Genomic DNA, 23,488 nt, shown 5'->3' with positions numbered 1-23,488 from the left:
TGAGTTCAGTGGGACTTACTTACAGGTGAGTGTGCAGTGCAGAGGTATACTGCTTTTGGATTTGAGGATTCCATTCCTGACAGCTGCTCACAGACTGATCTTCAATAAACGTACTATGGAATATACTTTTGAAAAGCCATCTCAGGGTCTATCAGCATGTTACATGCATGTCTGTGTAACAAAACCCTGCTGGCTGCTTCTATTAGGAAAAACCAGCTTCAGAGGGAGATGGTGGTTTTCAGCAGAAAATCAGTACTGGAGACATGCTAGCCCTTTCTCTGCCTGCAACTTTTCCAGTGTACCTCCTCCCCTCCCCAAACCACTTTCCCCCGGTCAGATATTTTAAGACAGATGTCTAAGAAAACCTGGATCTGAAGGCAGCAACACTGTTACTCATAAGGGTGTTACAGATGTTAGTGACAATTACACCTCAGTGCAATAACTTAACCACAAGGCCATAGAGGAGAGAGACCCAGGATGAGGCCTTTGTAGCCTCTCAGGAGCCTAACCTATAACACAACCATTTATCTGCACACCAGCTCTATGTACGGGAACCCAGGACTTCCATCCACGTAGACCAGTACTGAAGGCTTAGGATGAGATGGTGTCATACTTCCGTGGAGCAGCATAGGATCCATGTACAAAAGATCCCAGGGTCAATTCCTAGAGAAAGAGATGGGAAGAATCTCTCCCTCTCTCTCTCCCCCCGCCCCAATGTAGTGTGCTGTAACCAATCAGAGAGACTACCGTGAGGACTAATAGCCTCAGTCAGATAATGATTTTGCCCAGGTACCTCTGTTCCATACAAACGCACGCACACAAAGACCAGTATTCCTTATGTGGATTACCAGTGTCTGTGGGTTATTTTCCTAGTAATCCATCCTCTCTCCCCCCACCCCATCCGCCTTATGGCAAATGCTTGGTTCATTACACCAGCAGAGGTGGGGTGGGGAAGTCAGGAGCATATTGATGTGTGTGCAATGTTTGTTTTCTTGCCTGAGATCAACATGGCCTACACGTGCAACACGTGCAAGTTGATTACACTGTTGGAAGAAAAAGTAAGAAGACTGGAGGGGCGGCGAGTGTTGACCCTCAATGGAATAAGAGAAGATGAAGAGTTCTTAGAACAGTGGAACTACAGCAGTAAAGCGAAGTACAGGAGCTAGAACAGCAACAGCAAGTTGAGGCAGAAGAGGAGAATGCTGAGGCGAGGAAAAATGAAGTAGAGGATTCTCCTTGGAAAAGGGTGATGGTTAGGAGCAGAAGAACTAGAAGCCACTCTGCACCAGTAGAAGCAGTGGAAGTATGGAACCATTTTCAGGCACTTGAGGATGAGACTGGAGGACAGCCTGCAGAGGAAGAATTACAGGGGACACCACATGAAAGTGAGCAAGAGGCTGAAGGTCAGTCAAACAGAGGCAATGAAACCAAGGCCTACAACAACAAGAAGAGAAGAGTGGTAGTAGTGGGAGACTCCTTGCTGGGTGGGATCGAAACCCAAGTATGTTGAGAAGACCCATGGATTCGCCAGGTATGCTGTCTCCCAGGAGGACAGATTAGAGATGTGACTGAAGGGCTGCCTGCACTCATAAAGCCCACTGACAGGTATCCCTTTCTTCTCATCCATGTGGGAACAAATGATACCACCAAGTGGACCTACAAGAAACCACGTCAGACTTTGAGGCTTTGGGAAGGAAACTCAAGAACTTTGGGGCCCAGATAGTTTTCTCATCCATCCTTCCAGTAGTTAGAAGAGGGATAGAAAAGGAAAGAAAAATACTCCGGGTGAATGACTGCCTACGAAGGTGGTGCCAACGAGAGAGATCTGGGTTCTGGGACCACGGGCTATACTTCCTGGAAGATGGACTGTTGGCAAGGGCTGGGTTGCACCTCACAAAGGCTGGGAAGAATGTGTTTGGCCACAGCATGAAGAACTTTATCAGAAGGGCTTTAAACTGAACCCTACGGGGAAGGGAGATGTAAAGTTGGGGGTAACAATGGACGAAGGCTCATGCATCGCAACGGAGAGAACAGCTCTAATAGCGCCCAATCATAGTCTTCACAAACATGTAGGAAGAAAGCCAGACCATGAAGCACATGGTCTTCGATGTCTATATACTAATGCCCAGAGTATGGGAAACAAACAGAACGAACTTGAACTCTTAATACAGGAGGGAAATTATGACTTGATAGGTGTAACTGAGACTTGGTGGGATGACTCTCATGACTGGAATACAGCAATTGAAGGATATAACTTGTTCAGAAAAGAACAGGAGGAACAGAAAGGGAGGTGGGGTTGCACTATATGTGAAAAATACATATCTCTGCACAGAAATACAGGAGGATGAGCTTGGTAGCCCCATCGAGATCATCTGGGTTAAAATAAATGCAGCAAAGAATAAAAGGAACATGGTGGTCAGAGTCTATTACCGGCCACCCAATCAAGGAGAAGACGAGGATGAAACTTTTGAAAAGCAAATTGCCAATGTTTCAAGGAAGCAAGATGTAGTAATGGGGGACTTCAATTTCCCTGATATCTGTTGGGAGAAAAATTCTGCAAAACATGGCCCCTTCAGGAAATTCCTGACCTATGCTGCTGATAACTTCCTCCTACAGAAAGTAGAAGAAGGAACTAGAGGATCTGCTATCCTTGACTTGATCCTAACCAACAGAGATTACTTAGGGAGCAATCGTATCTGGATAGGTGGCCACCTCTAAACTCGGAGGTGACCGTGTATCCAAAGCAGGGCAGGAGAAGCACAGAGGGGACCATACCCTCCGTGCTTCTCCTGCCCTGCTTTTTCGGCTACACAGCCACGTGTGGCTATCTAGCCGTGGGAGCACGGAGCGTGGAGGGAGGCTGCTGTATGACACATAGGATGTGTCATACAGGCAGCTACACTCTCCTCGCCCCAGAACACCCCCAGACACACCCGTTTCCAGTTGCTCCACACTCCCCTTTGTGAGCACAGAGGACAGGGCTGTTCCGCGCTGCCTTCAAGGCAGTGCGAAAGCATGTGGAGGTCAGTTCCTGGAAAACACCATATCCTATGGCTATCTAGCCGCTGCCTAGCGGCCATAGGATTGCTGCCTTGGTGGATAAAGCAGGAGTTACAGGAACTTTTGAGGAAAGTGACCATGTTCTACATGAGTTCTTGGTTCTAAAGCAAGCAAAAGCCAAGTGCAGCCAAATGTGTACCCTGGATTTTAGAAAAGCCAATTTTAATAAACTCAGAACAATGATAAGTAAGGTCCCATGGCAAATGACTCTTAACAAGAAAAGGAGTCCAAGGTAGGTGGGAGTTCTTAAAAAAGGAAATTCTAAAGACACAATTCCAAACAATTCTAACAAGAAAAAAAGGTGGAAGACAACAGAAGAAGCTAATGTGGCTTCACAGCAAGCTTAGAGATGACCTGAAAACAAAAAAGGACACATATAGGAAGTGGAAGGAAGGCCAAGCTACAAAGGAAGAGTACAGGCAGGTAGCACAGAATTGCAGAGATGGCGTCAGGAAAGCTAAAGGTGAGAATGAGCTGAGGTTAGTGAGGGATGCTAAAAGCAACAAAAAGGCTTTCTTCAGATACGTGCATAGTAAAAGGCAGAGGAAAGAAATGGTGGTTCAATTATTCAGTGAGGATGGCAAAATGATAACAGATGACAAAGAAAAGGCAGAGGTGCTCAATTCCTACTTTGGCTCAGTCTTCTCCCAAAAGATGGTCTATGACCCCCCTGGCAAAGGCGAAGTACAGGCTGAAGGGGCAGGATTGCAGCTTGAGACTGATAGGCATATGGTCAAGGAACACCTAATTACTCTGAATGAGTTCAAATCTCCAGGGCCAGATGAACTGCATCCTAGAGTAATAAAGGAACTGGCAGAAGAGCTCTCAGAACCACTGTCTATTATCTTTGAGAAATCATGGAGGACGGGGGAAGTGCCAGATGACTGGAGGAGGGCTAATGTTGTCCCTATCTTCAAAAAGGAGGAACCTGGGAACTACAGACCAGTCAGTCTGACATCAATCCCTGGGAAAATTCTGGAGCAGATGATCAAGCAATCCATCTGTAAGCACCTTGAAAACAATGCAGTGATTACTCAAAGCCAACATGGATTTGTCAAGAACAAACCCTGCCAGATGAATCTGGTCTCATTTTTTGATCAGGTAACCTCCCTTGTGGACTGTGGGAACACTGTGGACATAATACTTCTTGACTTCAGCAAAGCTTTCGACAGAGTGCCCCATGATATCCTGATGAGCAAACTAGCTCAAAGTGGGCTAGATGAAACAACGATCAGGTGGATCCACAGTTGGCTACAGAATCAGACTCAAAGAGTGTTTATCAATGGGACCTTCTCAAACTGGGGAGAGGTAATGAGCAGGGTACCACAGGGCTCAGTCCTGGGCCCAGTGCTCTTCAACATTTGTATTAATGACTTGGAGGAGGAGGTGCAGGGAATGCTGATCAAATTTGCAGATGACACAAAATTGGGCGGGATAGCTAATACTTTGGAAGACAGAAACGAAATTCAAAGTGATCTTGACAGACTGTAAATAACAGAATGACATTTAATAGGGATATCTCCTGTCATGTGGATTGTCTCTCCCTGTATACGCCCACTTATCAACTGAGGTCTAGTCAGCTGGCCCTACTGTGTATGACACCTATATGACAGGTCTGGATGGCAGTGGCTGTCGGCAGGGAGCATTCTTTAAGATAACCTAAAACGTCAAGATCTTCTGCTAGAGATCAGGAAAGCCTCCTGTCTGTTGTCCTTTTGAAAAGGCAGTAGGATTCCCCCCCCCCCCCCCGTTAAGCCTTTGACTGGGTTTATCTTCTGTGACTGTTTTGCTGCTGCTGGATATTATTGTGTTGTTTAACTGTTATTTCTTCTTGTTCTTCTAGATACGCCAACATACATAGACGCATAAGAACATAAAAAGAGCCAAGCTGGATCAGACCAAGGGTCCATCTAGTCCAGCATTCTGTTCACATAGTGGCCAACCAGCTCTCGATGGGAGACCTACAAACAAGACATGAGTGCAACAGCACCCTCCCACCCATGTTCCCCAGCAACTGGTGTACATAGGCATACTGCCTCTGATACTGGAGGTAGAATATCGGCATCAGGACTAGCAGCCATTGACAGCCATTGATGCATAAGTACCCTGGCTCAGATTCTGCAATGAAGAATATGTCTGGCCGGCACTAGGAATCATGGAATGGAGTGTTTGAAATTCTCTAACAAAAATGGTTGATTGATTGCAACATTAATTAGTTACTACAAATGTTTATATTATATAGCAAGGCATGTTCCTAAGGCTTAGTACAAACAAAATCTTCTTATGTTACTCAGATGCACAATGATCATGTGATTTATTCTGTTGATCCTGTTAAAATGTCTTCTTTGTTGTCATCGTCATCATCATCTTCATCTTCTTCTCCTCTGACATCAGATCAGCAAAGGCCAAATTCTTCAGCCTGGAAGGGGACAGATTCTTTTCAGCTAAGCTATTTGGGGGGCCAAAAAGCCCAGCCATAATCTCATTCCTTCCTCCTCCCCCAATAGCAATTACCTGAGGGAGAGTCCGGAACCTGACTCTGTTGCCATTCATGCTGGGAAAAGGGGATTAAAGTAGGGATGTACGAATCCCTTAACTGGCTCCGCACAGGGGCATCCGTGGTGGGGGGGAGGTGCTCCGTCCCTCCCCCCGGAATCCTCGATGGGGGGGAGGCGCTCCGTCCCTCCCCCCGGAATCCTGCCCGGACGGCTCCGCTCCACGGCCAAGCCACAGAGCCGCCGGCTGCCTCTGGCTGCCCGCAGCCAGACATCCGGCCGCTGGGCACCCCTGCAGGGACGCAAATGGCAGCTGTCGTAGCCGCCATTTGCGTCCCTGTATTGAGCCGTGATAGGCTACGTAAATATTTACGTAGCCTATCATGGCGGGGGGGGGGAGAAACCCCAGCATACGCAAATGGCGGTAGCTGCCGCCATTTACGTACGCTGGGGTTTCTCCCCCCCCCCGCCATGATAGGCTACGTAAATACTTACGTAGCCTATCACGGCCTCTGCAGGGATGCAAATGGCGTCCCTGCGTTAGCCGTGATAGGCTACGTAAGTATTTACATAGCCTATCACAGCTAGGAAGAGGAGGAAGCGAATGGCGGCCAGGAGGGCCGCCATTCGCAAAGCAGGGCCAACAGGAGCAGGTAAGTGGTCTGTTTCACGCGCCTTTCATGGGGTGGGGGCGGCGGGGACTTTGTCCCGCATGCCTTTCGTGGGGGGGGGGCTTCATTCCGCGATAGATTTCAGGGGGTCGAATGCTCTGGCATTCGGCCTCACTGAGATCCGTCGTGGAATTCTCTGACATCCCTAGATTAAAGAGCCTCATGTGGCAGCATGCAGCACAATGTTGACGGCCCTTCAGTATCTTAGGTCCTTATTTTCATACTTAGATTACAGGAAGAGGAGCCATTTTACAGTCAGTTCTTTCGAGGGTATAGCTGGTCATGCTGGTTAGCAGTCATCAGACTGTTCTTCTGCAATCATTGCACACATTACACACGTAAACTCAGGTCTGCCATCAAGTCATCCAATTATCTTCCTGATGAATGTACCAACCAGCACGATACATGTTTGCAAATATGTATTTATCATATTGACACTTTTCATTTTTGGATACACCCATAAAAAAACTTAGATTGCAATCTCAGTAGGGAATCCTATTGAACTCAGTAGGACTCACTTCTGAGCAGATATGCATAGGATTACTCTTTTAGGTGTGTATCTAAAAAATGTAAGTTGGGAAAAGAACTCTTGCTATGAGGTTTCTCTGAATACCATATTGCTGCAGCAGAATTCTGGATTTTCATATGTGGAGAAGTTGAGGTGCTGCCATGAACCCAACCCATTTTGACAGAAAGGACTTGTGTTTCTGTTTTACTACTTGTTGTTGTTCAGTTGTTAAGTCGTGTCCGACTACTAGCATGCATTTATTTTTCTGGGAAATAAAAAGTACAACGCAAGACAACTTTATTTCTCTACAGTATCCTACATTCTTGCCCGAGCATAATACACTGCAGATTTAAAACGTAACGATTTGCCTCCCCTTATGTATGTGGGTTTTCTGTTTTCCAATGCTCTATTTGATTTTATGTACTTTTTTTTTTACAGTGGCAGAGTTATTAAAGAGTTTTTTAAAATGACAAATCTCAGGGTTTCTTTCACGTTTTCATGATTCGGCATGGTTCCAGACACAAGAGACACTGCTGATACAAATCATGATGTTTTTATGTTCTTTTGAAGACAGAGACACAAACCCATTAACTTGTGAACATTGAGCCGGCTAAGTGCTGTAATGCACTAAACACTACACTGCCCTTCTGCATCCCAACCAAAATAGGCTATTACATCTTATATGTTGGAAATCAGTTACAAGGAGGAAATTGAAATCATTTTAGTCCCTATCATATTTGCCTCAGTGATGATTGCAATTCTCCTGCAAAGTAGAATGCACTTACTAGATATCATAAATTTTGTATGGCCTAACATTCATAGCAGTAACTAGCCTAACAGGTCCTCTGCTTGCAGAACCCAGAATAGTTAAGCCTTGGAGAAACACTGCAAAGCAAGCCATCAAGATACATGGTGATTTCCTTACTACCTTTCCTTCCTTCACAACCCTTTTCTCTTAGGATTTCTAAAGGCTGGTATTACTACATGTAGGGTTGGAAAACTCCCTAGTGTCTATCTAATACTATAATTTTACATCTGACATAAAAGCCAAACAGAAACTATCTCTAGATTGAAAATTATAGCTTGCAAAGAGTTCAGTCAAATACAGGCAGTCACTTCTCACTGGAAGTGCAAGAATGAGACATGTGATCTATTTTAGCAGAGAAAAACAGGGCTGTTGTTTTTACTACAAGAAATCAAGCCCATCACATATTCCCCTTGTATTTTACACCTTGAAGTTGGTGGATAGCATCTAGGTTTTGAAGTAAAACCAAAAATTTTAAATGATTTATGTATAAGCTAATGTTTATTTATACTAAAAGTAAGCTACCCATTCAATAATCAGATGAGATTGATTTTTTTAAACTGGATTTTGATGAGCTATCCATTTTGGCTAGTTTCACAGGCTTATCTAACATCTGCTTCAGGTGTTTGCCACTTCCTCCATGCAGAGCAATCTGAGAAGCAGCCTCAGGTATGCAGTCATCTGTAGGGAGCAGCAACTGAACTGGTACATTGGTACACTGGTTCTAACCAGTGCTTCCTGGTGGTAATTTGTGTGAGCACAGCCATATATTTTTCCCCTGTCACTGCATTTACTTATTTACTTATTTGATTTATATTGTGCCTTTCTTCAAGAAAATGGTCCTCAAGGTGGCTAACAATCATATGAAGTATATACTGCCATATTCCTCCTCCCCCTGCCCATGACCCTGAAGCAGCAGGCATCAGTGTGTCTGTACATGTAACAATTTGTGCACACATGCACAGCCCCTGGGGGCCTTAACTGCTTGAGGCTGAAAGGGTTGTTCACCCCTGTTCTGCATACAAAGCATGTACTCTACAGCCCTGAACTACAGTCCTTCCCCTGTTCCAGAAGTCCAATGAAAGGATGGATAAAAGTAATATAATCTCCTTCCTTTAAATGTATTGTGAGTTAGTTGCACTAAATTTTTATTTATTTATTACATTTATATCCCGCCTTTTTTCCTCCAAGGAACTCAAGGTGGCGTACACAATCCTCCTCCTCTCCATTTTATCCTCACAACAACAACCCTGTGAGGTGGGTTGGGCTGAGAGTATGTGACTGGCCCAAAGTCACCCAGCGAGCTTCCATGGCCGAGTAGGGACTAGAACCCGGATCTTCCGGCTCCCAGTCCGTCACTCTCACCACTACACCATGCTGGCTCTCTTACTTAGTTCTTATATTTTTCTTCGTTATTTTTCTCCCAGATTGTATCGTATTCCCCTGTGCAACCTTTGCATGTTTACTTGGAAGTCAGCACCACACTGAATAAATGTACACAGGAACACAGCCTCAAACAACTTCTTTCCATAGAAGACTCATTCCACAATAAATTGGGAATCTTTACCAAATTTCCCTCTAACCACCTCCCCCTTTATACACTCAGTCGACCCCTCATCTCTTATGAGGAAGCCTTAGTGGTAATTCCGTGACCAAAGGAATGGCGCCATACAATAGCACATAGCCTTCTCAGTGGTGGCACCAGCCCTTTGTTAGACTCTCCCACGTGTAGGTAGAGAAGCAGAAACTATGGCTAGTTCTAAATTCCTCTTGAAAACAGTTGTTCAGGCAGGCTTTCCCTGATGCGTAATGGATTGTGTCACTGCTGTGTTTTATTGTCATTCTGCTGTAATGTTTTAAATGTTTTCTTTATTGTTTTATCTTGTATACATTTTAATGTGAACCGCTTCGGGATTTTAGTATGTTAAGCGGCATAAAAATATTATAAATAAATATAAATGAATGAAGAATGAATGAATGAATGAATGAAGAATCTTTAAGTGCCACAAGACCCTTGAATGTTTTTGCCCCGTACACCTATTCTTCTGCAGTTTATTTCTGAAAACAGAAGCCTGACACAGCGTTGGGACGAAGTATGTATTTAACGGCAGCAGCAGCAGTTTTGGTGGAAACATCTTAATCCAAATCCAAATCCTCCCTTCCGTTCAGCGGGCGCAACGCTCGCTTCCGCCTCGACCAGGCAAAGGGAACACGCGCGTTGACCCCACCCCGTGCGCACTGCGGTCGCGGCCGCTTTAAGAAACGCGGAGGCCACGCCCACCCGCTCCCTGGTGTCTCCTCACAAATCGCAGGCGAGGCCGGCGTACGGGACCAATCAGCATCCCTCTTAGTGCGAGGTGCGGGTAGAAGCCGCGCCTGCAGGAAGGGGGGAAGATGGAGGCTGCTTCTGAGGCGCCGGCAGAGAGCGACCGGCTGCCGGCCCTGGCCGGCCTGGCCCCCGTGGTTCCCGAGAGGCTCCAGCAGCGCGAAGCGGAGCGGCGGGAGGAGGCGGGGCGGCGGCGGCGGGAGCGCGACGCGCAGGCGGTGCAGGAGGAGCAGAGCGATTTCTTCGCCGCCGCCTTCGCCCGCGAGCGGGAAGCCGTCGAGGCGTTGCTGGCGGCGGCGGAGCGGGGCCCGGGCGCCGAGGCCGTGTCTGAGGCGGCCCGGCGGCTGCAGGACCTGCAGCGCCTGCTGACGGACTCGGTGCGCTTCTTGGCCCCTTACGAGGTGCGGCAGGCGCAGGCGGCCCTGAACCGGCTCCAGGGCGCGCTGTCCGAGCGGCGCCTCCAGCTGCAGCCCAAGAAGCGCTTCGCTTTCAAAAAGGCACTCAAAAAGGACCCGGCCGCGGCTCCTCCGAAGCCGTCGGCTCCGCCGCCGCCCCGGGAGGGCTCTGAGCGAGGCGCCAAGGAGGCGGCAGCGATGGCCTCTTCCCCGCCGGCGGACCCCGGCTGCGGGTTCAGCCGGGCCGAGGGGCTGGAGCTGGAGCTGGGGCCGGCCGAGCTGCTGCAGCAGGACGTGGTGCTGTCCCACCTGAGCCGCTGCCGGGTGCGGCTCCGCGGCAACCCCAACACGCTCCTAGTGCGCGACTGCCAGGCTTGCACGGTGCTCTGCGGGCCCGTATCGACCTCGGCGCGGGTGGACGGCTGCAGCGGCTGTTTCCTGGTCCTCGCCTGCCAGCAACTCCGGACGTACCGCACCACCGACACGAGCTTCTACGTGCAGGTTACCAGCCGGGCGATGCTGGAGAACTGCCGCGGCATATGCTTCGCCCCATACACGTGGAGTTACGCGGGCATCGACACCGATTTCGAGACTTCGCGACTCGATAGAAGCAGGGACAACTGGAGCCTGGTGGACGACTTCGACTGGCTGTCCAGGGATGAGGCCTCTCCGAACTGGAGTGTGATCCCTGCAAATGAGCGGGTCAGGGACTGGAATTGATCTGTCACTGTCTCTCCCAGAAAGCCTCGAAGCAGTTGTGCTGTAGAGAAAGCTGACCTCAGCAAGGGATGGGAGTAAAGCTGCAATTAGAGAGACCTGACTGAGGCGCATTACTTGTGTTCTGTATCTGTTTAAGCAGTATAATGAGATTGCCAAAACACTCGCATTGTGCTCTTTCAAAGGGATGAAATGTGCTGCTGTTAACTACTTTTGTTTTGTATGCTCGCTGGGGTTCCCTCATGTATGGCTACATCACTGCTTCTCCAAACTGGGTTATGCTGCTGCTTTCTGCCCTTTGGCAAAACCTTGGTGAAGCACCAAATGGTTATCTGCCCATAGTACAGATTAAAAATACTATGTGGCACTTCACCTTGAATATGTTTGAGCCATTGTAAGTGTGTTTGTGGGTGAGGGGGGTAGAATCTCTGGATGCTAAACTAATGTGAAGTATTTAATGCTGAGAAGCATTGTTAGCAATTGGTGCTAAATAAGTTTATTCAGGAGCAATTATAGTCTTATTTGTTATATGAAATGGCAGTAGTCTCTGTATAAATAGATAGCAACTTGAAGATATTACAGATCAGCCCAGGAGCAGTGGAAACAGTGTCTTCAGCTTGTTGCTTAATCTTTTAAAACAGTTCCAGTTATGCATTGCTCCTGGGGCAAACATTATATGGGCTTCCACTTTTATTTCAAATGTCTCTAATCCAATGCCATTACATCTACTATTACCAGTACAGAGAATTCTACAAAATCAGGCTGCAAAATATCTCCAAAAGGTGAACAAGAATATGTTGAGTCTATAAGTTTTATATCTTTGTTGCAAAATATCACCTAGAGCTTACAGAAACTCTATACTTGTTTTAAGTTTCAGTTATGCTGAAGTATTTTAAAGGTGTGTGACTATAAAGCAAGTATTTTTTTAAAAGACAAGCGAAACATGTATACATTCAGTGGGCACAATCCTGTTCAAGCTAAGCACTTTGATTTAAGTGCGGAAAAGTTAAGGACATGCTTAATTCTCTTGAAATTAGTGGGATATAAAAGTGATGAAATTTGGCTGGATTGTGCCAGTAGCTGTTAAATTTTCTGTTATACTTTGTATGAGAAAATTTACTTTCACAGGGTTAGCAGAATTTCACATTACAGTTTGCATGTTCCTGTACAAATGTACACTGGTCTGGGAATTTCAAGGGTATGATGTACTGTCTGCTTCATGTTTACAAATGTCACCTTGAATGAAAGCAAATTATTCCTTTTCAATGCTTATTAGAGGCCCGCAATATTGTTGGGCTGCCTAAGTCTGTAAGATTGGACTTAGTTATTGTTCACTGTAAACAGAGGCATTTGCCATTCCCAATCTCTTTTTCTCCTTTGTATTTATACTTTCCCTGAAGTACTTCAAATCTTACTGGTTTTGCAAAATATTTATGAACCCTCAGCCCCTCTACTAAAAATTATGTTGCAGTGTGTTTTTTTACTTGTCTTTATTCCAGCATTCTTTGTGTCTAGAAAGAATAACTGGTGGCTGCTCAGATTAAAAGAGTCATAATTAAGGGTTTCCTGTGAATTTTGTTTTAAGGGCAGTTCTTGGTTATTCTGTGACTCTTCCCCTTTACACATCTCTGTTATAACATTGGAGTAGGGCTGCTAAATTCATAGTCCATTTCCAGCCCCTTCCCTGCCAGTGACAGGGAGGAAGTAGCATACTTCTTGAGTGCCCTACTTATTTAAAATATCCTGCTTTCCATCTACTTTAGGTATCAATGTGATTCAAGAGAATATCTTGGCGGATGGGGGGGCTGGCTTGGCCACACCTTGGTACAGACTTTGTACCTTTTAAGAGCTTCATTGAAGGGATAGTTCTGCCAGATTTAGCATTTCCCACAGTTGCAGAAATATAGCAGGAAAAGCAAGCCTGATAAAATGTTCCCATTATGTAGAGAATGTAATCAAGTGCTAAGCCCTAAGAGAATGCAGGGACTGGAATTTCTGGAAGTGACGAACCAGTGGAGAAATTGAGGGAGAACAGGTCCAGACTTAGCCATTCTAAGCAGGTTTCCTCCATGGAGCAGTAGAAGTCATAGGTGGACAGCAGTAGGCAACCTCGTGCCCTCCAGATGTTTGAATTGCAAGTCCCATAATCCTTGACCATGCTGACTGGTATTTATGGGAGTTGTAGTTTAAAACAGTTAAAGGACACCAGGTTGCCTACCCATTCTTTAGAAAGACACAACAGCTATACAGCGGAGGTAGTAGGCAAGCTGAGGAGCAGCTTAGGCCTTGCCTCCCAGCTTCAGAGTGATTCCTCTAGATTTAGCTACGCTATCACTGTTAGGCATTTGGTACTATAAAAGGCAACCTTTTTACCAGGTCCTTGTATTGGCCCTGCAGTAGGCTTCAAACTCTTAATTTAGAGGTGCCAAGATAGTAATCAGGTCAGGTTACTTACAAGGATCTCCTTGTAAGTAAACCTGGATCTGATTTATCACTATCTTGGCACCTCTAAACTAAGATTTCGAGGCCTACTGCAGGGGCAATGCAGTCCTACTTTTAAAAGAACCAATACTGCTGCTTCTAGTGAGAAATCAATTAATGTCCAGGTTGCTGAAGTGCTTGCTTGTGCTCTTGTTGGTGTTTGTCACTAATTACAGTCAGGGCCAGACATATTGGAACAAGGATAACTGTTTTGGCAGTTGGCCCCTGTACACCACCACATTGAAGTTGAAAGGAAACATACCCAGATGGGAGCGAAGTCAGGACTTTCAGCTGTAATTCAAGGGGTTTGACAAAAGTGGGGCACTACCCATCCAGGAAGGACAGCCAGTGGCATGCACACACACCCATCGTTGGTGGCTCATAAGTAATGGAACGAATGGCTGACAAGCAGCTGCATGGCCAGGTGTGGCCTGTTTCCTGGGTACCCCATGACCAAGCAGATAAAAGGCCTGGAGGTGGTTCTGAGTGTTACATTTGCATTTGGTAGCTGTTCACTGGAACTCCCAACATGAGGTTCAAAGAGGTGTCCATGCGAGTGAAGGAGGCCATCATTAGGCTGAGGAAACAAACCCATCAGAGAGAGAGCAAAAACAGTGGGAGTGGCCAATACAACAGTTTGGAACATCCCGAAAAAGAAGGAATTAACTGGCAAGCTCAGCAACAGCAAAAACCCTGGAAGACAACTAAAGTGGATGACCGCAGAATTCTGCTCATGGTGAAGAGGAACCCTTTCACAATATCTAGCCAGGTCAAGAATGCTCTTGTGTAGGTAGGCATGTCATTGTCAACATCTACAGTCAAGAGATGGCTGTATGAATGTAAATACAGAAGCTTAACAACAAGGTGCAAACCACTGGTAACGCTCAAGAACAGAAAGGCCAGATTAGCCTTTGCCAGCAAACACCTAAAAAAGCCTGCCCAGTTCTGGAATAAGTTTCTTTGGACTGATGAAACAAGATGAACTTGTACCAGAATGATGGGAAGCGAAAGGTATGGAGAAGGAAAGGAACAGCTCATGATCCAAAGTATACCACGTCATCTGTCAAACATGGTGGAGGCAGTGTTATGGCATGGGCATGTATGGCTGCCAATGGAACGGGGTCACTGGTGTTTATTGATGACCTGACTGCTGATAAAAGCAGCAGGATGAATTCTGGAGTGTATAGGGCTATACTTTCTGTTCCGATTCAGCTGAATGCTGCCAAACTGATAGGACGCCGCTTCATATTGCAGATGGATCATGACCCAAAACATACAGCAAAAGCTACCCAAGATTTTCTCAAGGCAAAGAAGTGGGATGTTCTTCAATGGCCAAGCCAGTCACCTGATCTCAACCCAATAGAGCATGCTTCTCACTCACTGAAGACAAGACTGAAGGCAGAAAGACCCACAAACAAGCAGCAGCTGAAGGCAGCTGCAGGAAAGGCCTGGCAAAGCATCTCGAGGGAGGAAACTCAGTATTTGGCCATGTCCATGGGTTCCAGACTTCAGGCAGTCATTGACTGCAAAGGATTTTCATCCAGGTATTAAAGGCGATCCTTAAGTTTGAAATGATGTTGGTTTGTTCCATTACTTATGAGCCACCAAGGATGGGTGTGTGTGTGTATGCCACTGGCTGTGCTTCCTGAATGGTTAGTGCCTCACTTTTGTCAAACCCCTTGAATTACAGCTGAAAGTCCTGACTTCGCTCCCATCTGGGTGTGTTGCCTTTCAGCTTCAATGTGGTGGTATACAGAGGCCAACTGCCCAAACAGTTATCCTTGTTCCAATATTTCTGGCCCTGACTGTACTTTGCCCCAAACTCACCTCTTCCATTTTGGAAATGAAAGTCTGCAAAATTAACAGTAGCTGGGAAAACATAATCTGTCTCAGGAACATCTTTTTTCTTGACCACCCTTGCTGACAGAACTTAAAAGCCAATATGCAACACTTTTAATATTAATTGATCAAATAAAAGTTACTATCGCATTGGTTCCATGTTCCTTGTAGTTTTATTGTTAGCCACTAAGTGAAGCAGAGATATTCCCCCACACACACTTTAATTTTCATCTTTTCATGAGATCAATCAGGAGGACAGCTCCTCTTACGATAATTCACTTTATGAAAATTGGTGTTCTTTCTGCTGTCTAAAACATGGCATTTTCATAATCCCTTCAATGTTGTGTATGTAATGTTTATTGCAGGTTTTCGAAAGTGTCTTGGGGACCAGCAAGATGGCTTGCTGATAAATATTTACTGTTGGTAAAACGAGCACAAGGAGATGGAACAAATACAAGAAAGACAATATTATTCTCTTACAAATAATCATTGCAGTGGGCATATGTAAAAACCAAATAAGCACTTTCATAGTATTGATGTACAGTAGAAAGGAACAACATAGCCGGTGCACCATTCCCTATTATTTATATTTGTACATAACATTAGAGCATTTACAGCTACTCCCATATTGTACTCTGGGTTCTATATCCACTATCAGAACACCTGTTGAGATTCTCAAGGTCTATAAAAGACACTCTTCTATCTTAAGTAGTGACGCTGGAGCAGAGATTCCCTCCTTAATCGGTGGGACAACCACATCCTTGGTGTTGCATTGTACAAAAGGGGTTTTATAACTTCAAGTCCTGCTCCACTGTTGGCCCAGAATGATTAGTCCATAAGCTGCTCATGACTCAAGCCAATATTTTGGGGGGAAATGCTTGGCCATGATATAGTTTCCCTGATGCTTTAGTGCACTTCCAGTTGTCAAAGTTAGGAGACTGGTGTATCTTGTTTTCCAGGCTTCCTCAAACTTAGATTTTAGTTAAATTAGAATGTGACCTTAATTCTACCTGCAAAAACACATAAGCCAGAAGATGTCATTCAAGGTGAGTGACACAGGATAAGTAGCAACATGGTCTTACTGGCTTGGAGAAATCCATAAAATCACTATATAGCAACATCTCTGACAGTTTTTCATCAGTGTCCATTTTCCTCTCAAAAAGAATCTAGGAATGGGATATCTTGTTATACCTTAGTTTCAATTGTATTATACTGTAACACATAATGTGAAGGCACAAATCTACTAAATAGTAAAATGAGGGATTATTTCTGCTGCCCATCGGCTGGCAGAGATTTCTCTAAATTGGATTACACTGATAAGTATTGGAATGACGTACTGTAGATCCAGTTTTAATCATTTGAACCTTTGAAGCTGTTTCTCCTTTGCGTGGAAGGGGACATCAGAAATAGTTGCACATAGTATTTACCAATAATCTCTTTTTTTCTTTATATGAAATTTGTTAATTGTGCTCCTCAGAAAATTTGCTGACATCTCTCCAACATCAGGCTGAGCAAGATGGAAGGGCCAAACAACAGCTCAGTCAGAGCTGCGCCTTTTGGAATCTTCAAGGCCTGAATGGTGGTGTTCTGTTTTCTAAAAAAAAGGATTAATTCCATAGAGTCTCAGTGCATTTCACGTTGCTAGGATGGCTCTGATGAAAGTCAAGTTCAACCAGAAAAAAAGGGTAAAACTAGCGCAAGGACTATGGCTCATGAATTGGCTTTCAGTGTTTGCAGGGATCATCATTTTCTCTATGGGATTGTTCCTGAAAATTGAGCTCAGAAAGCGAAGTGAAGTGATGGATAATTCTGAAAGCCACTTCGTGCCGAATTCCTTGATACTGGTGGGTCTACTAGCCTGTGTATTCAATGCTCTTGCAGGCAGGATATGCTATGATTCTCTGGATCCTGCTAAATTTGCAAAGTGGAAGCCCCTCGTGAAACTTTACCTAGCATCGTGTTTGTTTTTTAACATCTTCATTTTTTTTGTTGCTTTTATTTGTTTTCTCATGAGGGGCTCTCTGGAAACTACACTAGCAAATGGGCTAAAAAATGGTATGAAGTTCTATCGAGATACAGATACTCCAGGAAGATGCTTCATGAAGAAGACCATTGATATGCTCCAGATTGAGTTCAAATGCTGTGGAAACAATGGTTTTAGGGACTGGTTTGAAATTCAGTGGATCAGCAACCGATACTTGGATTTTGGCTCCAAGGCAGTGAAAGAGTAAGTAGCTCAACGGAATTTAATTTGTGCTGTACTGTGTTTGCCTTTGAACCTCTACTCAATAGTATCATCTAAATCCATTTTGTGCCTCTCATGTAGCCCTGTAGAAACAGCATTCTTATTTTTCCAGACTTCTGATTATTTTTTCCCCAGTGTCTTCTGCTTATTCAGATTTTTTTAGAAGTAAGCTTTATTGTGTGATTGGCAAGCTAGGGGAATTCTAGGGCTTATAATTAGGATGTTTTATCACTCTAACCAAGGAGACTAGCATTTCAAGCTATCAAAGAGATTACTTTATTAGCTGATTAAATCTCTTCCCATTATCCAAAACATTTAGTACTGACTCATACCATAGCAATATAGCTATAATAAATAAGATCTATCTTAAAAGTATTGCCGCTCACTGTTCCTTGATAGCCTTTGGTTTATCCATTCATATCCTTCAGTCCTGCTACTGTTATGTGGGGGCATCATGCCTGTTTTCTCCCTAAATTTGAGTCGGTCGTAATCCAGAAGGATGTTCTCTTGCACAAGCCTCATTGAAATGAAGTGATCTTACATAGCTCCCATTCATTCCAACAGGACTTGTGCAGGAGAACATCCTGCTGGATAACTGTGCCCTGACATTTATCTTGACCTCTGTTAAGTCATGCTGTGGTTATTATTGGCTTTCTTGGCTGTTTGGACAGAAGGAATTATAGGGCTGTGGAAAAAATTACATGCACTGAGAAATGCAACTTCTATTTTAGTTGACTTCATAAAACCAGGCAGCCAGATTGTTTTAACATCTTGTTTAATTTTGAGATCCTGAAAACATTGTTTTTGTTTACCCTTCTATTCTACTCCATGACAGCATGGCTGTATATTGGGATGGCTTCTTGGTCTTACCTAATGTAGTCACTTTTGCTAGTGATATTTTAAAAATATAACACAATCACTGTTATGTTCCCCCCAATAAATTCTTTCAAGTAAAAAGTAAAGGGAAGACAAATAGATTCTTCATCCGATTAACTTAACAAATAAGGGTGGAGCAGACTTAGGGTAAAATCCAACATACGTCCTACTTAGACTCATTGAAATGAATGGGACTTAAGTTAGTCATGAAGTCCCATTCATTTCAATGAGTCTACCTTCAGTAGGACTTTTGTTGGATTTTACCCATTATGTGGTATGGGAAGCAAAGGGGTAAGTCCTTCTTTCCTACGTAGTGTGCTTCCAATATGGGCCTGAGCCCTGCATGGCTGCCTCCCACCCCACCCCTTTAAGCATGATTTATGTCACTTGCACTTTGGCCCTTAAGTAAAACACTGTATACCATCATCATTACTGTTTTAAATTTCTTAGATGCTTTTCTTTAAAAAAAGACTGAAGTTGACTTACAGTAGAATTAAAACATACAAAATCAAAAACCGCTACAATAATTATCAGTCAATAATTGATACAATAATGACAATATACAATAATTATTGAATAATTAGAGATGGTAGCCTTCATCAGAGACAAATGTATAAGTATTTGGGTCTAGCAACAGCTGTCTATCTCCCCGATGCTTTACACTTTTATAAACTGCAGTAAATGAATAGAAAAGTGATTCCTCTGAGTTTGGCAAGAGATTACCTTGAGCCCCATTTTATAGAAAGAGAAGCTGGAAACAGATTAAGGGAAATGTCAAACGATAATTAGTGAAACACTAGAAATTTCAAGATGCTTTAAAGTTCTCCCAACTCCCATTCCTGTGGTACAGGAATGTAGCTCATCACATTAGATCACACAAAGGGGGTTGTGAAATTAAAAGTAAGAAGACATTATTCTAGATTATTGTTCCTATAAATGCCCCATTGAAAAGAATGGAGGCTTTGCCAGAAGTGATGATAATATTACTTGGTTGCATTAACTTTCATGTACATATATCAAACTTTTCTCTTCAATGTTAGTTTGAATTTAATAATCAGATATTAATAGCTTATTCTGTATTTAAAAGTAAAATTATTGGGCATAGTCCACCAGGTGCATCCTTCATTTCAATGGAGCTTGTCCAGAAGTTCCTTGTGGATTGTTCCTAGCAAGACTAAGCAATAGGAACCCCAAAACTAACAAGTATAAGTGTAAAAAGAAGATGAAACAATGGGATCCATGAGAGAGAGAGAGAGAGAGAGAGAGTATAGTAGTCAATGTATTTCAGATTTCACTGGTCTTTTAGCAAGGAATTTCAGAACAAAGAGAATTTCAGATTTGCATGTGCTGACTCTTCAGCCTCCTATGCTAGGAATCCGAAACATGTTGGACTACTATATATATTTTCTCTCTTTTACCCCATTGTTTCTTTTTTCTTCATTTTTCCTAGCAAAACCACAGCTGATAGCATTCTTGATACCTTTTCAACAAAGAGCTGAAAATCTTTCCTGAACACTAAACCATGCTGTTGCTCAAAGACTCCAGCAATGACAATGAGGGACTGTAAGAAGACATGAATTCCCAAGTAAATTAGGACACAATCCTATGCATATTTAGACAGAAAAAAGTCTGACTGGGGAATGCTGGGAACTGTAGGACTTTTTTCTGTCAAAATATGCATAGGATTGTATCCTTAGGCACTTCCCAAAACCATTACTGAAGACACACAAATTTCTTGATGAAAAGGCCCCAAGAACATCATAGGCACTAAGGCTCCAATCCAAAAAAAGTTAGGCTGCAATCCCATACCCCCTTACCTGGGAGTAAGCCACATTGAACTTACTTCTGAATAGTCTTGTATAGGATTGCACTTCCAGTCACATTGAAACCGATAGGACAAGTTCATTACAACTAACTTAAATCTTCATTAGTATCAGTGGAATTTAATCATGACTGATCTTCTTTGGATTAGGCCCTAACTATATATATAAGTGGCAGGACTGCAGTGCATAAGCTGAACTAGATATTTTAAATACATTTATATTAATTATAGAAACTTACATTAAAACAAATGGCTGAGCAACTTCTTTTCAATAACTATATTTAAATAGGTGTAATTGTATACTAATTGTGTTAATGAAAACATAATGTGAAATATTACTTTCAGAATACCATATGATCGCTTTGCTTACTTTTTGGCACTTTGCTTTGGAGGTTCTTAAACTGGTTCTTTGGTTGTGGTGGTTTCAGCCAGAATTTTGCAATCTTGTAACAGCCAGTTATAATAATGAAAGTTGTGCTGGTATAATGAGATTTTTGCACTCTGATGTTGTGTCAGATTTCTATTTGTGGAATGTACGGGAACAGTTTTAGCTGAAGAACCATGTTTTGATATACATAACTATCTGAGAAAACTTAATGAGATGTTCACCCTGCTAGCATTATCCGAAGATCTGTGAGCTTGATCTTAATCCATCCACTGCAGAACAGCAATACGTGAGGGGAAAAACAAGATTATGCTGTGTTTAAAAGCATGGGTGTACTCAAAAATATTGAATGCCCAGTAACTGGGCATCATTAGGCCTAGTGTTTGGTCTGGTAAAACACACTCCTATAGCAATGGTCCCCTTCATGGATCACTGCCTTGTTGTGGCGAAGGGTCTTGCGTAACTCAGTGAAGCCATAAGCTATGCCGTGCAGGGCCACCCAAGACGGACAGGTCATGGCAGAGAGTTCTGACAAAATGTGGTCCACTGGAGAAGGAAATGGCAACCCACTCCAGTATTCTTGCCAAGAAAACCCCATGGAACGTATCACAAGGCTAAAAGAGATGACGCCGGAAGATGAGCCCCTCAGGTCGGAAGGTGTCCAATATGCTACTGGGGAAGAGCAGAGGGTATTTCCAAGTAGCGCCAGAAAGAGTGAAGCGGCTGGGCCAAACCCGAAAGGACACTCAGCTGTGGATGTGTCTGGGGGTGAAAAGAAAATCCGATGCTGTAAAGAACAATATTGTTTAGGAACCTGGAATGTCAGATCAATGAATCAAGGTAAGCTGGAGGTGGTCAAACATGAGATGGCAAGATTGAACATCGACATCTTGGGAATCAGCGAACTAAAATGGACAGGCATGGGCGAATTTAATTCAGGTGACCATCATATCTACTATTGTAGGCAAGAATCCCTTAGAAGAAATGGAGTAGCACTCATAGTCAACAAAAGGGTGGGAAAAGCAGTACTGGGGTACAATCTTAAAAATGATAGAATGATCTCAGTACGAATCCAAGGCAAAACATTCAACATCACAGTAATTCAAGTCTATGCCCCAACCACTGAGGCCGAAGAAGCTGAGGTTGATCGGTTCTATGAAGACCTACAACACCTTCTAGAACTAACACCAAAAAAAGATGTCCTTTTCATCATAGGGGATTGGAATGCTAAAGTAGGAAGTCAAGAAATCACCGGGATAACAGGCAGGCATGGCCTTGGTGTACAAAATGAAGCAGGACAAAAGCTAATAGAGTTTTGCCAAGAGAACACGCTGATCATAGCAAACACTCTTTTCCAACAGCACAAGAGGCGACTCTACACATGGACGTCACCAGATGGTCAATATCGAAATCAGATTGATTATGTCCTTTGCAGCCAAAGATGGAGAAGCTCCATACAGTCAGTAAAAACAAGACCTGGAGCTGACTGTGGCTCAGATCATGAGCTGCTTCTTGCAAAATTTCGGCTTAAATTGAAGAACGTCGGGAAAACCACTAAACCGTTCAGGTATGACCTAAATCATATCCCTGATGAATATACAGTGGAGGTGAGGAATAGATTTCAGGGATTAGACCTGATAGACAGAGTGCCTGAGGAACTATGGACGGAGGTCCGTAACATTGTTCAGGAGGCAGCAACGAAATCCGTCCCAAAGAAAAAGAAATGCAAGAAAGCCAAGTGGCTGTCTGATGAGGCTTTACAAGTAGCTCACGAAAGAAGGGAAGTGAAAAGCAAAGGAGAAAGGGGAAGATATACCCAACTGAATGCAGAGTTCCAGAGAATAGCAAGGAGAGACAAGAAGGCCTTCTTAAATGAACAATGCAAAGAAATCGAGGAAAACAACAGAATGGGAAAGACTAGAGATCTCTTCAAGAAAATTGGAGATCTCAAGGGAACGTTTTGTGCAAAGACGGGCATGATCAAGGACAAAGAAGGCAGGGACCTAACAGAAGCAGATGAGATTAAGAAGAGGTGGCAAGAATACACAGAAGAACTATACAGGAAAGATCTGAATGTCCCTGATAGCCATGATAGTGCGGTCACTGAACTTGAGCCAGACATCCTAGAGAGTGAAGTCAAGTGGGCCTTAGGAAGCATTAGTAACAACAAAGCTAGCGGAGATGACAGTATTCCAGCCGAGCTATTTAAAATCCTAAAAGATGATGCTGTTAAAGTGCTGCATTCAATATGCCAACAAATCTGGAACACTCAACAGTGGCCACAAGACTGGAAAAGGTCAGTTTACATTCCAATTCCAAAGAAGGGCAACGCCAAAGAGTGTTCAAACTACCGCACCATTGCGCTCATTTCACATGCCAGCAAGGTGATGCTCAAAATCCTACAAGCTAGGCTTCAGCAGTATGCGAACCGAGAACTACCGGAAGTACAAGCTGGGTTTCGAAGAGGCAGAGGAACTAGAGATCAAATCGCCAACATTCGCTGCATCATGGAGAAAGCAAGAGAATTCCAGAAAAACGTCTATTTCTGCTTCATTGACTACGCTAAAGCCTTTGATTGTGTGGATCACAACAAACTGTGGCAAATTCTTAAAGTGATGGGAGTACCAGACCACCTTACCTGTCTCCTGAGAAACCTGTACGAGGGTCAAGAAGCAACAGTAAGAACCAGAGATGGAACAACCGATTGGTTCCAAATTGGGAAAGGAGTACGACAAGGCTGCATATTGTCACCCTGCTTATTTAACTTATATGCAGAGTACATCATGAGAAATGCCGGGTTGGATGAATCACAGGTCGGAATTAAGATTGCCGGGAGAATTATCAACAACCTCCGATATGCAGA

General features: G+C 43.9%; 2 protein-coding genes across 2 annotated transcripts in view; both read left to right on the top strand.

Moving 5' to 3' along the window:
- The first annotated feature begins 9,885 nt into the window (after positions 1-9,885).
- TBCC (tubulin folding cofactor C) lies at positions 9,886-15,094 on the top strand. The gene has a single exon (XM_084828911.1). The coding sequence runs from the start codon at positions 9,934-9,936 to the stop codon at positions 10,978-10,980; it is 1,047 nt and encodes a 348-aa protein (XP_084685037.1). The 5' UTR covers positions 9,886-9,933; the 3' UTR covers positions 10,981-15,094.
- Positions 15,095-16,727: 1,633 nt separating this feature from the next.
- The window catches only part of PRPH2 (peripherin 2), a 31,007-nt gene continuing 24,246 nt past the window's right edge, over positions 16,728-23,488 (top strand). Inside the window, exon 1 of the mRNA XM_084828910.1 lies at positions 16,728-17,524. Within this exon, the coding sequence (XP_084685036.1) occupies positions 16,944-17,524 (581 nt within the window). The 5' untranslated portion in view covers positions 16,728-16,943. The remainder of the gene's footprint in view (positions 17,525-23,488) is intronic.

This window comes from Heloderma suspectum, chromosome 1, assembly GCF_057233095.1.
Source record: "Heloderma suspectum isolate Gila_16-S chromosome 1, 16-S_ref, whole genome shotgun sequence".
NCBI classification, from domain to species: domain Eukaryota; kingdom Metazoa; phylum Chordata; class Lepidosauria; order Squamata; family Helodermatidae; genus Heloderma; species Heloderma suspectum.
Note: the sequence above shows the minus strand (reverse complement) of the source record. Positions and strands in the feature narration are given on the sequence as shown.

Bases quoted from the DNA above. Each gene is read 5' to 3' on its own strand.
- TBCC (XM_084828911.1), top strand. From the start codon at position 9,934: ATGGAGGCTGCTTCTGAGGCGCCGGCAGAGAGCGACCGGCTGCCGGCC.